This window comes from Calliphora vicina, chromosome 4 (genome assembly GCF_958450345.1).
Source record: "Calliphora vicina chromosome 4, idCalVici1.1, whole genome shotgun sequence".
NCBI classification, from domain to species: Eukaryota; Metazoa; Arthropoda; class Insecta; order Diptera; family Calliphoridae; genus Calliphora; species Calliphora vicina.
In genome coordinates, this window is record NC_088783.1 from 115,633,360 (window position 1) to 115,646,863 (window position 13,504).

The window sequence follows — 13,504 nt, forward strand, 5'->3', positions numbered from 1 at the left end:
AAAATTTGCCTATGGAGTTATTTTAGCAAATAAAATTTATATAAATCTTTTAGTATTTTAAAAATCATTCGTATTTTTGTAAATCATTTAAATAATGTTAAAGCTTTTATACAGAAACTTTGCTAAGAGGTTAGGAAATTTAGTTAAGATAATGTAAATGTTTTGAAAGGAATGTCAAAGCTTTTCGAAGCTTCAGCCTAACGCTTTTGGGTAAAATGTATGTAGAAAGCTCCCAACAATTTGCTAAATAATTTAAAAAATTGCTAAAGTATTAAAGCTTTTTAAATTAATAAAAAAATGTTTTGAAAGGAATGACAAAGCTTTTCCAAGCTTCAGCCTAAAGCTTTTGGGTAAAATGTATGTAGAAAGCTCCCAACAATTTGCTAAATCATTTAAATAATTTTAAAAATTGCCATAAGTATTAAAGCTTTTAAAATTAATAAAAAGCTTTTATTATAAATCTCTAGTAAAAGCTTATGAAATTTAGTAAAGGTAATTTGAATGGTTTTTTAAAGGACTGTAAGGCTTTTCAAAAGCTTTTTTCAGGAAATATCAATAGCGTTACAAAGCTTTTATAATGGAACAAAAACTTTTGGGAAGAGTAGTATTAAAAAGCTTTGTAAAATCATTTCAATAAAGTTAAAGCTTTAAATAAAAATATATATTCAAAACTTTGAACAACTTTCGAATTTTTTTTTCTATAAAAAGCTTTTTATATTTGATTCTCATTATAATTTCTTTATTGTTGTCTATTTGGCTGCTTGTAAAATGATCTTGACCCATCATGTTTTCAACAAAAGAATTCTGTTTATTTAAATTAAACATATTTTTATTTTCAATTTATTTAAGCTTTAATAATCATGTGTTAAGAATGTACAGAATATTTATATTTATAAGTTTTTGAAATTTGATTTACAGCCAAAGAATTCATTTTGTGTTTATTTATATATTTTGCTTTTGCAAAATGTTTATTACAAAATAAATAGCATTTATTTGTTTATTTATTTTTTTGTTAATAATATTATATCATACGGGTTTTGTTTTATATCTCAGGCGATTCTACTAATAATAAATAGAAAACTATTACTCAACGGAAATTATTAATGAATATTGTCATTATTTTTTTTTTTCAAAATTTTTTCTAAATCTCGTGACTTAGTTAAATGTTTTACGTCACTCAGTGTCTGGCAGAAATGCACGGTTATCTTTACAATGGGCCTGAATTTATTGCATATACAACAAATTTACTAGAGCTGTAGAGTGTGCTAAGTTGGCTAAAAATTTTGAAAATATTTAGGGTTCTATAACACTAACCCCAAAACCCTATAAACTTATAGAACCCCACTCAAATATTTATTAGAAAATCCCATTGTAAATTAAAATTTATTGTTAGTTTTATGAATGTCTGGTTATCAGTTTTGTACAACATTTAATAATTTGTTTGACCCAATTTTCAATTGGTTTTCTTTGCCTCTGTTTCCTCTTTTCCAACCCACAAACGATCAATGCATTTCAAAGAGAAAAAAAAACTATTTATAAATAAAATTTGTTTAATTTTTTTTTCATAAAAATCCTTATCAGTTTTTAATAGAAAACGTAACAATGCAACATTTGTTATCAATTTGTAATGCATGTCATATCAATTCTTCTATACATTGTTGCTTTATGTGTCTCCAACTCAAAGGTCTATATATGTTGACATTTTATCATTAAATGCACATTAAAGTAAGAGATAAAATATCATTGCAATGTGTGTATGAGCTGAGCTACTTAAAGAGGATTGTGTTTAAAGTTTTAGTTCCCATGACCTAAGATTTTCTTAGGAACTTCAATCATGCATCTTAAGAAGGCTTAAGAGAGCTTATAAAGAAAGCTTTTGTTTGAGTTTAATTAGCATAAAAATATACACACAGAAGCCTACATATAGAAAGAAACTGAATAAACTAAACGCAAATAAAGTTAAAAATGTTTTTAGTAATAAAATTTAATAAAATTGCCTTTTTAAAAAAGGTAGTATTTTTACTACTATTCTTAAAAATAGTAATATTTGGTATATGATTTATTTTTATTTAAAATTTCAATCAAATAAATAAAATCTATAAAAAACATATAAATAAAATCTATAAATTGCATTTTTAAAAAGGTAGTATTTTTACTACTATTCTTAAAAATAGTAATATTTGGTATTTTAAATTATTTTTGTTTAAAATTTCAACCAAATAAATCAAATCTATAAAAATATTGAGAAAATTTTGATTTTTAAAAAGGTAGTATTTTTACTACTATTTTTGGAAATAATAGTAAATTAGTGTTTTGAGTTTTAAAATAATGCAGTTTTAAAAAAGTATTTGAAAACTATAAAAAAGTGAATTTTTTTATTTTTTTTAAAAAAGTAGTAAAATACTACCTTTTCAAAAATAGTAATATTTGGGATTTTATGTTATTTTTGCAAACTAATTTTATAAAATAACTAAAAACTATGAACAGTTATGGAAAATTGTGATATTTAAAAAGGTTGTATTTATACTACTATTTTTAAAAACTGTATAAATTTTAATTTTTAAAGTTATTATGAATAGAATTTTTAAAAATATAAGAAAACTAGATATGAAAAAGTGAAATTTTTCATTTTCTAAAAAGGTAGTATTTTAGTACATTATCAAAAAGAGTAGTATTTTAAATTTAAAATTATTTTTGTTAACTAGTTTTATGGAATAACTGAACACTATGAGAAAATCTGAAAAATTATGAGTTTTAAAAAGGTAGTATTTTTACTACTATTTTTAAAAAGTGTGAAAATTTGTATTAAAAGGCTATAATTGTTAATTTCTGTGTAAAATTTATTTGAAATAAAAGATAACTGTGAAATAATCTAGAAAAATGTGTTTTTTAAAAAAGTGGTATTTTACTACCTTTTTTAAAAATAGCTGTATTTGATATTTGAAGTAAGTTTTGTTTACTGCTTTTACAAAAAAACAAAAATTTATGAAAAAATCTGGAAAATTTTAAGTTTTAAAAAGGTAGTATTTTTACTACTATTTTTAAAAAGTGTGAAAATTTGTATTAAAAGGCTATAATAGTTTATTTTTGTGTGTAATTTATTTAAATTAAAAGAAAATGTGAAAAATATGGAAAATTTAAAGTTTTAAAAAGGTAGTATTTTTACTACTATTTTTAAAAATTGCGATAAATTTGTATTAAGAGTCTCTAAAAATGTTAATTTATTCAAATTAAAAGAAAACTGTGAAAAAATCTGGAAAACCATGATTTTTAAAAAAAAGTAGTATTTTACTACCTTTTTTAAAAATAGCTGTATTTGGTATTTGAAGTAAGTTTTGTTTACTGCTTTTACAAAAAAACCAAAATTTATGAAAAAATTTGAAAAATTTTAACATTTAAAAAAGTAGTATTTTTACTACTATTTTTAAAAAGTGTGAAAATTTGTATTAAAAGGCTATAATTGTTTATTTTTGTGTGTAATTTATGTAAATTAAAAGAAAATGTGAAAAAATCTAGAAAACTGTGATTTTTAAAAAAAGTAGTATTTTACTACCTTTTTTAAAAATAGCTGTATTTGATATTTGAAGTAAGTTTTGTTTACTACTTTTACAAAAAAACTAAAAATTATGAAAAAATTTTAAAAAATTAAACATTTAAAAAAGTAGTATTTTTACTACTATTTTTAAAAAGTGTGAAAATTTGTATTAAAAGGCTATAATTGTTAATTTCTGTGTAAAATTTATTTGAAATAAAATATAACTGTGAAAAAAATCTAGAAAAATGTGTTTTTTAAAATAGTAGTATTTTACTACCTTTTTAAAAAATAGCTGTATTTGATATTTGAAGTAAGTTTTGTTTACTACGTTTACAAAAAAACGAAAAATTATGAAAAAATTTTAAAAATTTTAACATTTAAAAAAGTAGTATTTTTACTACTATTTTTAAAAAGTGTGAAAATTTGTATTAAAAGGCTATAATTGTTAATTTTTGTGTCAAATTTATTTGAAATAACAGATAACTGTGAAATAATCTAGAAAAATGTGATTTTTAAAAAAGTAGTAGTATATTTGGTATTTGAAGTAATTTTTGTTTAGTACTTTTACAAAATAACAAAAATTTATGAAAAAATCTGGAAAATTTTAAGTTTTAAAAAGGTAGTATTTTTACTACTATTTTGAAATAGGCTTTTCTGAACAAAAATCTTTTAAAAATGAACTAAAGTTTCCTATTTTCCTATTTAAATTTTCCTTTGCCTCTCTTTAAAGTCAATTTATTAGCAAAAACTAAAATTATACATTCATAATAATGATTTCATTTAAAAGGTATCTTACAGGCAAGCATTAGGTTGCATGCCACAAACTGTTTGGCAAAACTGCGTTAGAAAATAAAACGCTAAAGAAAAAACTTTTACTAGGCTAGACCTAAAATTCCACAGAAACCTAATGAAATTGAAGGAAAACTACTACTACTATTTTTAAATACCTTCTCACTAAAGTTAGGCACTAAAACAAATGAACAGCAGCAAGTTCAAACAAAAATCAATGACTGTAAAATGTTATTGACTTTAAAGTAAAACAAATTATTAGAACATTTTTGTTTTTTTCTTTTTTGCAACACTAATAGCATAGACAATAAAAATTTATTACCCGAAAAAAAAGTTTTTAAAACCTCAATTAGTGGGACACAATAAGAAAACAAAAATATTGCTAATATGTATACATAAATCCTGTAGAGCCCTAGAGAGTGTGTGAAGCAAGGAAAATAATATTTCCTGCCAGCAAGAACTAAAGTGTTGAAACAGCTTTACAAATGCCACAGGTGGGTTAACCACATGTTAAACTAAGACTAAACTGTGTTCAACTGTCAGACACTAGATTGCTGTTGGAAGTTTTCGTTAAACCAAAGCAAATAAATGGAAAATATACATAAATTAAATTTAAAAATATAAAAAATTTAAATACAATTTTGTTACTTTTTCTTATAATGTCCATGTATTTTGAAAAATTGTATTCATTAAACCCTAAAAATTCAAATTATTTTAATTTTTAAAAATAGTAGTAAAAATACTACCTTTTTGAAAACCATAATTTTCCAGATTTTTTCATAGTTTTTTATTATTTTGTTAAAGTAGTAAACAAAAATAACTTAAAATACCAAATACTACTATTTTTAAAAAGGTAGTTAAATACTACTTTTTTAAAAAATAAAAATTTTTCAGTTTTTAATATAATTTCCTTACATTTTAATAAAATTTATACATAATAGCTTCAAAATATAAATTTATTACCATTTTTTAAAATAGTAGTAAAATACTACTTTTTTAAAAAGATAAAATTTTTCACTTTTTTTTATAATTTCCATGTATTTTGAACAATTGTATTCATTAAACCTTAAAAATTCAAATTTTTGTAATTTTTCAAAATAGTAGTAAAAATACTACCTTTTTGAAAACCATAATTTTCCAGATTTTTTTATTGTTTTTTATTATTTTGTTAAAGTAGTAAACAAAAATAACTTAAAATACCAAATACTACTATTTTTAAAAAAGGTAGTTAAATACTACTATTTTAAAAAATCAAAATTTTTCAGTTTTTAATATAATTTCCTTATATTTTAACAAAATGTATACATAATAGCTTCAAAATATAAATTTACTACTATTTTTTAAAATAGTAGTAACATACTACTTTTTTAAAAAATTAAAATTTTTCACTTTTTCTTATAATTTCCAGGTATTTTGAAAAATTGTATTCATTAAAACCTAAAAATTCAAATTATTGTAATTTTTAAAAATAGTAGTAAAAATACTACCTTTTTGAAAACCATAATTTTCCAGATTTTTTTATTGTTTTTTATTATTTTGGAAAAGTAGTAAACAAAAATAACTTAAAATACCAAATACTACTATTTTTAAAAAAGGTAGTTAAATACTACTATTTTAAAAAATCAAATTTTTTCAGTTTTTAATATAATTTCCTTATATTTTATTCAAATATAATCATTATTAGCATTTTTAAAAATAGTAGTAAAAATACTACTTTTTTAAAAATTTAAATTTTCTTAATTTTATATAGATTTTAGCTATAAATGTTTATTTTAAATAAACCATCATCTTTTCTATTTATTTTCACATACTTTACATTGCTAAAATAGTTTTTAAAATAAAAAAAAAAAAATTCAAAACAGCATACGCCAAAACACCTGTTCAATTGGTGGTATTTATTTCACTGTCAAAACAAAAAGCATGGGAACTAAAAGAAAATCAACTATTCTTATCATTAACTAAATAAATACATAATATTCTCACTAAAACAAATCACACCCACCCGTGAAAAGACGACCGACCTTTTTCTCATAAACATTTATTTACAAATACTTATTTAATGCATTTTATTTATTTACAAACATTTATCTGAAAGTGTGTTGAAACAAAGTGTTTAAAAACAATACATAAATAATAATATTAAATCAATAAAGCCGAAAATTGTTTAAATAAAAAAAATACACTTTTAACAAGATCATTTGTTGCTGCTAAATCAGTTGACGAGTGAAATAGTGATGATGCAAGATAAAGAAAGAATAGATAAAAATCATCAGCTAATTATAGTTTAATGACTTTCGTAGTCAATGAAAGAAAGCAAATGTAGCTTTTTGATTAGCCGACAGTATTGTTGTTAATAAATGTCAATGAATTCTGTCATGAGATGTGACATAAATATGTTATAAATAAAAAGTTTGAAATTTAGTAGTATTTTTACTACTTTTTTCAAAATGTTAAAAATTTATTTTTTTTAATTACTAGTTTATAACTTAGCAAAAATACATAAAAATCCTGTTAAAATTAATTTTCAAAAAAGTAGTATTTTTACTACTTTTTTACAAAAAGTTTGAAATTTAGCTTTTTATGCTTTGAAAGCTTTAAAATTGAGCCCATTGATTTAAATTATGTAAATATTTCCATAAAATCGTATTTAGAGGGTTTTTAAAAATAGTAGTATTTTTACTACTTTTTTCAAAATGTTTAAAATTTCTTATTTTTAATTACTAGTTATTATAACTTAACAAAAATACATAAAAATCCTGTTAAAATTCATTTTCAAAAAAGTAGTATTTTGACTACCTTTTTTCAAAAAGTTTGAAATTTGTATTTTTACTACTATTTTCAAAAAGTTTGAAATTTAATTTTTTTTATGCTTTCAATCACAAATTGTTAAAAAAAAAATATAATGAAATTGTGTTTTTAGGTTTTTGAAAAGGGTAGTATTTCTTCTACTTTTTGAAAAAAGTTTAAAATTTAATTTCTTATGCTTTAATATGGCCAAAAAATACAAAAAATCGTGTTAAAATTAATTTTCAAAAAGGTAGTATTTTTACTACTTTTTTCAAAAAGTTTAAAATTTAAATTTTTATGCTTTTTAATCACAAATTTTTAAAAAAATATAATAAAATTAAGTTTATTAGGTTTTTGAAAAAGGTAGTATTTTTACTACTTTTTTCAAAAAGTTTAAAATTTCACTTTTTTATGCTTTTGTAGCTTAAGTAGTAAACAAATTAATTTAAATTCCATAAAAATAACATTTAAAGGCTCTGTATATGGTTTTAGAAAAAGGTAGTATTTTTACTACTTTTTTCAAAAAGTTTAAAATTTCAATTTTTATGCTTTTTAATCACAAATTGGTAAAAAAATATAATAAAATTGAGTTTATTAGGTTTTTGAAAAAGGTAGTATTTCTACTACTTTTTTCAAAAAGTTTAAAATTTCACTTTTTATGCTTTTGTAGCTTAAATAGTGAACAAATTAATTTAAATTTCACAAAAATAACATTTAAAGGCTCTATATATGGTTTTAGAAAAAGGTAGTATTTTTACTACTTTTTTCAAAAAGTTTAAAATTTAAATTTTTATGCTTTTTAATCACAAATTGGTAAAAAAATATAATAAAATTGAGTTTATTAGGTTTTTGAAAAAGGTAGTATTTCTACTACTTTTTTCAAAAAGTTTAAAATTTCACTTTTTTATGCTTTTGTAGCTTAAATAGTGAACAAATTAATTTAAATTTCACAAAAATAACATTTAAATTCTCTATATATTGTTTTAGAAAAAGGTAGTATTTTTACTACTTTTTTCAAAAAGTTAAAAATTTCCTTTTTTATACCTTTTGTATCACAATTTATCCAATAAATACATAAAAATCGTGTTTACATTAATTTTGAAAAAGTAGTATTTTACTACCTTTTACTAAAAGTGAGTTTATTCTCATTTTTTTATTATTGTTTATGGAAAAAGCCATGATCTGTTTTCTGTTAGCTTTAAAAACCTCTTAATGTATTAATAAATTAAAATTTAAGCTCTGGCCACCTTAGCAATTTATATTCACCTCAATTAGCAAAGACAAGCACCCACCCTAGACATGCAAGTTTTTAAATTAACAGCAAAGTTTCTTTAATGTTAAATTTTTAGCAGAGACACTACGTTATAAATAACCAACAGTGGCGCCATAAACATTAAACTCCCATTAAATGTTTTTTTACACAATAATAATTTGTCATTTTTTTTTTCTTTTCCCAGCAAATCCAAAGCGATTTAACATTCGATGACACCTTTGACATCGATCAATTCGATGATGCTGCCTCATCGGCAAAATTGCGTAGTGCGCGCGACCTCGACGAACAGGCCTTTATCGATGATGAATTACAACCCGTGGACGAAAGCGACAGTGAAGTCTCGAATGGCGGCAGTTGGTTAATGCAAAGCGTTAAACGTGTGCGCCGTGAGTTGGGCCGTTTGTTTGGTAGCGAAGAGAAAAAGCTGGTGGCCGGCAAAAAGCATGCCGCCAAAAATACCGCTAAACTGGAGAAACAACGCAAGAGACAGGCTAAATTGGCTGAAAAGCAAAAGCGCAAAGCTTTGGCCGCCAGTGTGGCTAAAGCCAACAAAGCCAAGAATCGTTTGAACAAACGTCAATCGTATGATGATGTTGAGGGTTCGGGTGATGAGACCGAGAATGCAGACTATGGCCAGCATGATATGTGTAAGTGAAAATGTTTATATTTATAATTGAAATTTGGTATTAATTTGCTTTTGTTTTTCTTTAAAACAGGGCAAACTTTGTTCACACTTGCTGAACCCTGGCAGGAGGAATACCGCATGGGCAAAAGTAATCAGGTGTTTATTACCTTGCAACAACAAATCCATGATGCTTTCCATAATTTCGTTAATGAAAATTATAGTGATGATGAAGATGAATACTTGCAGCCTACTCTGATGCGTGTTGAGTAAGTTTTAAGCTTTTATTAAAAGATATTTTTAGAAAGGAAGCCAATTTTTGTAATATAAGGCAATTTAATAACATTTTTAATTTTTTTTTTAAAAAGCTTTCGAAATTTTTATTCTGAAATTAAATTAGGGAAAATTTTAAAAAAGCTTTCGAAAGCTTTTTTTTAAAAAAGTAAAAAAATTATGGAAAAAATGCATAAAACAAAAAAAACTTATTATTTTAAAGCTTTTTTTTATCATTTTTAATATTTAGTTTCAAAATATTAAAAAGCTTTTGAAATGAATTTTGAAAAAAATCTTAAAGTCTTATAAAAATAGAAAAATATTGAAAATTTAATAAATTTTTTTATCAAAGTTAACAATTTTCTGAAAATTACTAAAAAGCTTTCGAAAGCTTTTATGCAAAAAATCTTAGAAAAATAGACAAAAAATAATAATATTGAAAATTGCATAGCATTTTTTATTAAAGTTAAATTTTTTTGAAAATTAGTGAAAAGCTTTCGAAAGCTTTTTTGGATAAATTGTTAAAAATCTTGTATAAAATATATAAAACATAAAAACATATTATTTTAAAGCTTCTTTTTATAATTTTTAATATTTTGTGAAAATTATGGAAAAGCCTTTGAAAGCTTTTTTTGAAAAAAGTTTCAAAATCTTGTAAAGAATACATAAAACATAAAAACATATTATTTTAAAGCTTCTTCTTTTTAATATTTTGTGAAAATTTTGGAAAAGCTTTTGAAAGCTTTTTTGGCAACATAGATTAAAAATCATGTAAAACATACATACAACCGAGAAATATATTATTTTAAAGCGTATTTTTATAATTTTTAATATTTTGTGAAAATTATGGAAAAGCTTTTGAAAGCTTTTTTTGGCAAAATAGGTTAAAAGTCTTGTAAAAATAGATAAATTATAAAAATATTGAAAATTTTATAGCTTTTTTTACCTATAGTTAATAATTTTCTGAAAATTTCTGAAAAACTTTCGAAAGCTTTAAGCAACAAATTTTAAAAATCTTATAAAAATAGATAAAACATAATAATATTGAAAATTGCATAGCATTTTTTATTAAAGTTAAATTTTTTTGAAAATTAGTGAAAAGCTTTCTAAAGCTTTTTTGGATAAATTGTTAAAAATCTTGTATAAAATATATAAAACATAAAAACATTATTTTAAAGCTTCTTTTTATGATTTTTAATATTTTGTGAAAATTATTGAAAAGCTTTTGAAAGCTTTTTTTGGAAAAAAGTTTCAAAATCTTGTAAAACATACATACAACCAAGAAATATATTATTTTAAAGTGTATTTTTTTAAATTTTAATATTTTGTGAAAATTATTGAAAAGCTTTTGAAAGCTTTTTTGGAAAAAATTTTCAAATTCTTGTAAAACATACATACAACAAAGAAATATATTATTTTAAAGCATATTTTTAATATTTTGTCAAAATTATGGAAAAGCTTTTGAAAGCTTTTTTGGCAAAATAGGTTAAAAGTCTTGTAAAACATACATAAAACATAAAAACATAAATTTTAAAGCTTCTTTTTATAATTTTTAATATTTTGTGAAAATTATTAAAAAGCTTTTGAAAGCTTTTTTCGAAAAAAGTTTCAAAATCTTGTAAAACATACATACAACAGAGAAATATATTATTTTAAAGCGTATTTTTATAATTTTTAATATTTTGTGAAAACTATGGAAAGCTTTTGAAAGCTTTTTTGGCAAAATAGGTTAAAAGTCGTGTAAAACATAAATAAAACAAAAAAAACATATTATTTTAAAGCTTCTTTTTAAAATTTTTAATATTTTGTGAAAATTTTGGAAAAAAAATTTAAAATTCTTATAAAAATTTATAAAACATAAAACTGTTTCAAATTTTACAGCTTTTTTTTAATAAAGTTTACAATTTTGTGAAAATTACTAAAAAGCTTTCGAAAGCTTTTTTGGAAAAAGTTAAAAATATATTATTTTAAAGCTTTTTTTTCAACATTTTGTGAAAAGCTTGTGAAAGCTTTTTTTTAAAAAAAAAGCTTTCGAAAGCTTTTTTGGAAAAAGATTTCAAAATCTTTGAAAAAATACATAAACAACAAAATATATTATTTTAAAGCTTATTTTTTTCAACATTTTGTGAAAAGCTTGTAAAAGCTTTTTTTAAAAAAAAAAAATTTAAAATTTTTTAATAAATTTTTTTACTAATTTTTTCGCTTCTTTTTGTCCTCATTTAGACCCACCAATGACATTTACAAAATCCACTGTATTGTACAAGTTGATTTGCCCGAAAGATGGAACGACTTTGGCCAACGCCTGCATCAATATTTATTGACATACAAGCATTTCGGCGAAGAATTCAGTGCCGATGCCGACAGTAGTTTCTACTTCAGACGCGTAAGAGGTAAGTTTATAAAAAATACAATAGAATTTTAAGATTCTAAAAACTGTTTAAAGGACTTGACAATCTTTCTAACTTTTTTGTAAAAAAAAAACGAAAATTGATGAAAACTTAAAAGAAAAAAAAAATAACTAAAAGTAGTTTTAGCTTAGATCACTATGGAAACAAGGGGTAGAATTTTAAAACTTATTTGGAAAACTAAGACAAAATTTCTATGGCTAAATTTGTAGCATAAAACATACAACTCTATACATACACATAAAACTACATACAAATACATTTTCTTATACATAAAACATACAAACACTATTGTAAAATAAATTTATATCAAAAAAAAAAAAAAATACCAAAACCAACTTCATTCATTAGAACTCCAAGATCATGAAAGTGTCGATGTAACAAACGATTACTCTCACAATGGCGGTGAACATCATGGTGAAGGTGTAGACATGAACAATGCTTATCATGGTGAAGGTGAAGGTACGGCTTCCCATCATCATAATGCTGGTGGCGATCATTTACCTGTTGACAATAACGATCATGTTAAGTTTGGCGAATGCGATCATGAGGGCTACTTCCATTGTCGCAGCAATCAACTCATCGAATGTGATTTCCGCTGTGACAACAAGGCCGACTGTGATGATGACAGTGACGAAGATGCCGATATGTGCAACCGATTATTTGAAGAAGACAAGGACCTCGAGGATGAGGACGAAGATGATAATGACAATGATAATGAGGCCACACATGATGGACACCAGGGCGAGCCTACTGAAGATCCCAATTATGATGACAACACTGGCTACGATCCCTACGATTACAATAGGGAACAGGAAATGGAAAGAGAAAGACAATTGGAATTGCAACGTGAAAGAGAGCATCAAATTGAATTGGAACAAGAGAGACAAAGACAGCTCGATCACGAACGCCAGCTGGCCGAACAAGAACGTGCCAAAAAATACGAAGAGGAAAGAGAAAGAGAGGAACAAGAGCGTGCCAGAGAATACGAAGAGGAACGTGCCCGTGAGGAAGAAGAACGAACACGCCAATATGAATTGGAACAACAGGAAAGAGCCCGCCAATACGAACAGGAAGAGCAAGAAAGAGTACGCCAACAGCACGAACGCGAGGAACAAGAACGTCGCGAACACGAAATGGAATACGAACGGGAACATGGTAGCGAACATGAGGCTCAACCCGATCACGATCATGATAATGAATACCAACCCGAAGTACATGCCGGTCACGATCAAACCTCTGGCCATGAATATCAACCCGAAGCTCAACCCGATCACGATCAAACCTATGGCCATGAATATCAGCCTGAAGCTCAACCCGGTCACGGTGTTGATGGCGATGACGATGAAGAGGGTGAAGTTTACGATTGTAATGTCAATCCCAATGGCTATTTTGTATGTAATAGCGGCGAACTTGTACCTTGTTTCACGGTTTGCGACAACCAATACGACTGCCGTGATGCCAGTGATGAAGAGTCATGTCATCCAGGTAGATACAATCACACATTATACAAGCAAATTCAAGCAAACAGCAACAACAATAACAAATCAAATACACTAACATCTGCACCCTAACACACTCTACGAAATGGGCAAAACTAACCTAAATCACAACCCAACAAATAAAAAAAATTGCTTTTTAACTCTAGTAATTATTTTGGGTGATGTTATGTAAAGAACATACTACTAATCAATTTGGGAATGTAGTTTATTGATAATTTACTAACTTCACTATCCTCAAAAAAAACAAAATCATAGACAACCACAAAAATATTTAGACAATTTCATTTAAAATTCATAAATTTTCTATGCAAATTTAAC

The 13,504-nt window shown here is 24.1% G+C and overlaps 1 protein-coding gene across 12 annotated transcripts in view; it reads left to right on the forward strand.

Moving 5' to 3' along the window:
- Positions 1-13,504, forward strand: part of trol (terribly reduced optic lobes) — a 239,541-nt gene that overhangs the window by 59,891 nt on the left and 166,146 nt on the right. For 11 of the 12 annotated variants that reach the window (XM_065510085.1, XM_065510086.1, XM_065510087.1 and 8 more), the window contains exons 3-6: positions 8,569-9,031; positions 9,101-9,275; positions 11,503-11,669; positions 12,036-13,172. In XM_065510085.1, coding sequence (XP_065366157.1) covers positions 8,569-9,031; positions 9,101-9,275; positions 11,503-11,669; positions 12,036-13,172 — 1,942 coding nt within the window. The remainder of the gene's footprint in view (positions 1-8,568; positions 9,032-9,100; positions 9,276-11,502; positions 11,670-12,035; positions 13,173-13,504) is intronic. The other variant, XM_065510094.1, reaches the window with a different exon arrangement.